Source organism: Grammomys surdaster, unplaced genomic scaffold (genome assembly GCF_004785775.1).
Source record: "Grammomys surdaster isolate TR1022 unplaced genomic scaffold, NIH_TR_1.0 234, whole genome shotgun sequence".
Classification (NCBI taxonomy): Eukaryota; Metazoa; Chordata; class Mammalia; order Rodentia; family Muridae; genus Grammomys; species Grammomys surdaster.
The window spans coordinates 60,909-63,098 of NW_021604679.1; the positions used below are offsets into that span (position 1 = coordinate 60,909).

A 2,190-nucleotide genomic window follows, 5' to 3' on the forward strand; every position below is an offset into this window, starting at 1 on the left:
CCTGGGGTACCATGCCTTAGTCAGAATGTTTTTGATCTTAGAGGAACCTCAGAATGTTACTTAGTAGACAGCAACACACAGAAAGTCTCAGCCAGGGCATAGCAGCCCTTCGGGGTCCTACAATGTATCATACACATAGATATTATTGTGTCCATAGATATTATGTTATCATATTATTAAATAAAATTTTCTATTGTAGGCTGACAATGCCCCCTCCAAGTACCAAAGATCATCTGATAAATACAGTAATACTAGACAAGAAACATACTCTTGTGAGTTGTTGGTCAGGGTTGTCTTATAGAACACAAAACATAACAGACTACTTGTACTACTTTTGGTGGAAGAAAAATACATACTGCTGAAGGCACAATGTACTCCATTACAGGACCTCAAGGACCCTAAGCTGGAACTGTTCTGAAAGTCTCCTACTGAGGACTAGTATTCATGGTATCAGCAGTTTCCATATAAAGTTTCAAAGAAGAAAATCAACCAACAGTCCTAACCAACTATTATGCCTATAAGAAAGGGAAAAGGAAATGTAATCCCTCCTCTTCTTTTCTGAATAGTTCAGTTTGATTGTCTAGGATACTCACACCAAAAAATATTTAAAAATATAAATAAATACTATTGTATTACTAAGTAAATGGTGAATGTGAGTGCTGAATGTTTGTGTAAAACACCTATTGGACATTCTTTATTTGTTTTGCTCCTCCCTTGTGAACTTTGATTTTACCAAACTAGCTGCCAGTAATGCCCTGAAACAGAAAGTCATGCACAGCACTTTTAACAATAATATTCCCAGAAGCACCACCAGGACTGGAGTGCTCTAGGCTTTAGAAGATGGGATTCTGTCACCTGTTGCTCTTAGCCAACGTCCTCCTAACTTCATGGTTCTCTACTGCCAAAGGTGAAGGTAAGCAGAAACAGATGTGGAAAAAAAAACATCCTGTTTTGTATATGAAGATTTTTTAATTTATTTTATTTTTAATAAAACATTAAAATGGAAAATAAACTATAAAATGTTTTAAGTGAAAAAATAAGAAAAATTTGAAGTGTAAAAACCAGTCTACTTACGGAAATAGTTTCTGATAGACAACTAAAAGGAGAAGCTGAATAAAAGGGGTTACTTTCATCTGTTTCTAAACTCCAAAGTGTCATTAGCCTCAAAATGCAACTGAGAGAAAACAAAAAATATTTTGAAATGGATAAGTAATAAGTCTAACAAGATGAATTTTCAAAATGAATTGTTACCTAAATAAACAGAGCCATTGCTCCACACAGACACTAAACATTCCTAAGTCTATGTGGGATTGATTTCCTTTTCACAGGTTAGACACTTTTTAACTTCATAGTCATTAAAATGAGTAACTTTTTCCATTTCAACAATTTTATCTTTTTATCAACTGGAAATGTCTTATATAAGATAATGAAGAATACTGTCATTTTGGACATCACATGCATTGAATCAAAAATGATGCTTTAGACAAGGGGTGGGGTTCTGAGATTTAGTCATTGTACTTGAGTCTAGTAGCAAAAAGACTTTATTTTGCTTTTTTTGTTGTTTTTGCTAATCTTCACATATAATTAACAGTTATTTAGAGAGTGATTACATTCTCACTTAAGTGAAGAAAAAAATAGGAAAAAGATCATTTTGAGATCCACCCTAACAAACTTTCAACATTATTTCAGAAATTTAAACTCATTTTATTGGGTTTCCATACCTCACTGAGAGGCAATCAAGGGAAAATATTCACAGAGGAGAAAAATGTCATCTGACCAAATAACAGAAAATGTTAATTTGTTTCTTTGTTTTCAACTTAAATTTTTTTCTGAGTTTATAGTGTATTATAATTTTTCTTCCCTTTTGTCCCTAAAAACCATCCTATATATACTCCCTTGTTCTCTAAATCATGACCTCTTTAGTAGGTGTTTCTGAATGTATATATATTTCTAAATTCAGTTAGCTGTGTTCACATAATTTTATTTATAAATACTGAGTGTCTGATACTATATACAGTCTGGAAAATGAACTACAAGTGTCAAACTTGTAATTTTGACTCAGTTTACTAAGAATGAAGTAAGTCATAGTTAAAGAATAAGTAACAGCTAATAAGTTCATGAATAGATGACAGATCAGGAACCAGACAGGCAGGAAAGGAGAGAGAGAGAGAGATGGGGGGGAGAAGGGGG

General features: G+C 33.2%; 1 protein-coding gene across 2 annotated transcripts in view; it reads left to right on the forward strand.

Annotated features, from left to right (window-relative positions):
• The first annotated feature begins 761 nt into the window (after positions 1-761).
• Positions 762-2,190, forward strand: part of LOC114626376 (complement factor H-related protein 2-like) — an 82,056-nt gene continuing 80,627 nt past the window's right edge. The window contains exon 1 of one of the 2 annotated variants that reach the window (XM_028773762.1): positions 762-913. In XM_028773762.1, the coding sequence (XP_028629595.1) occupies positions 841-913 (73 nt within the window). In that variant the 5' untranslated portion in view covers positions 762-840. The remainder of the gene's footprint in view (positions 914-2,190) is intronic. The other variant, XM_028773760.1, reaches the window with a different exon arrangement.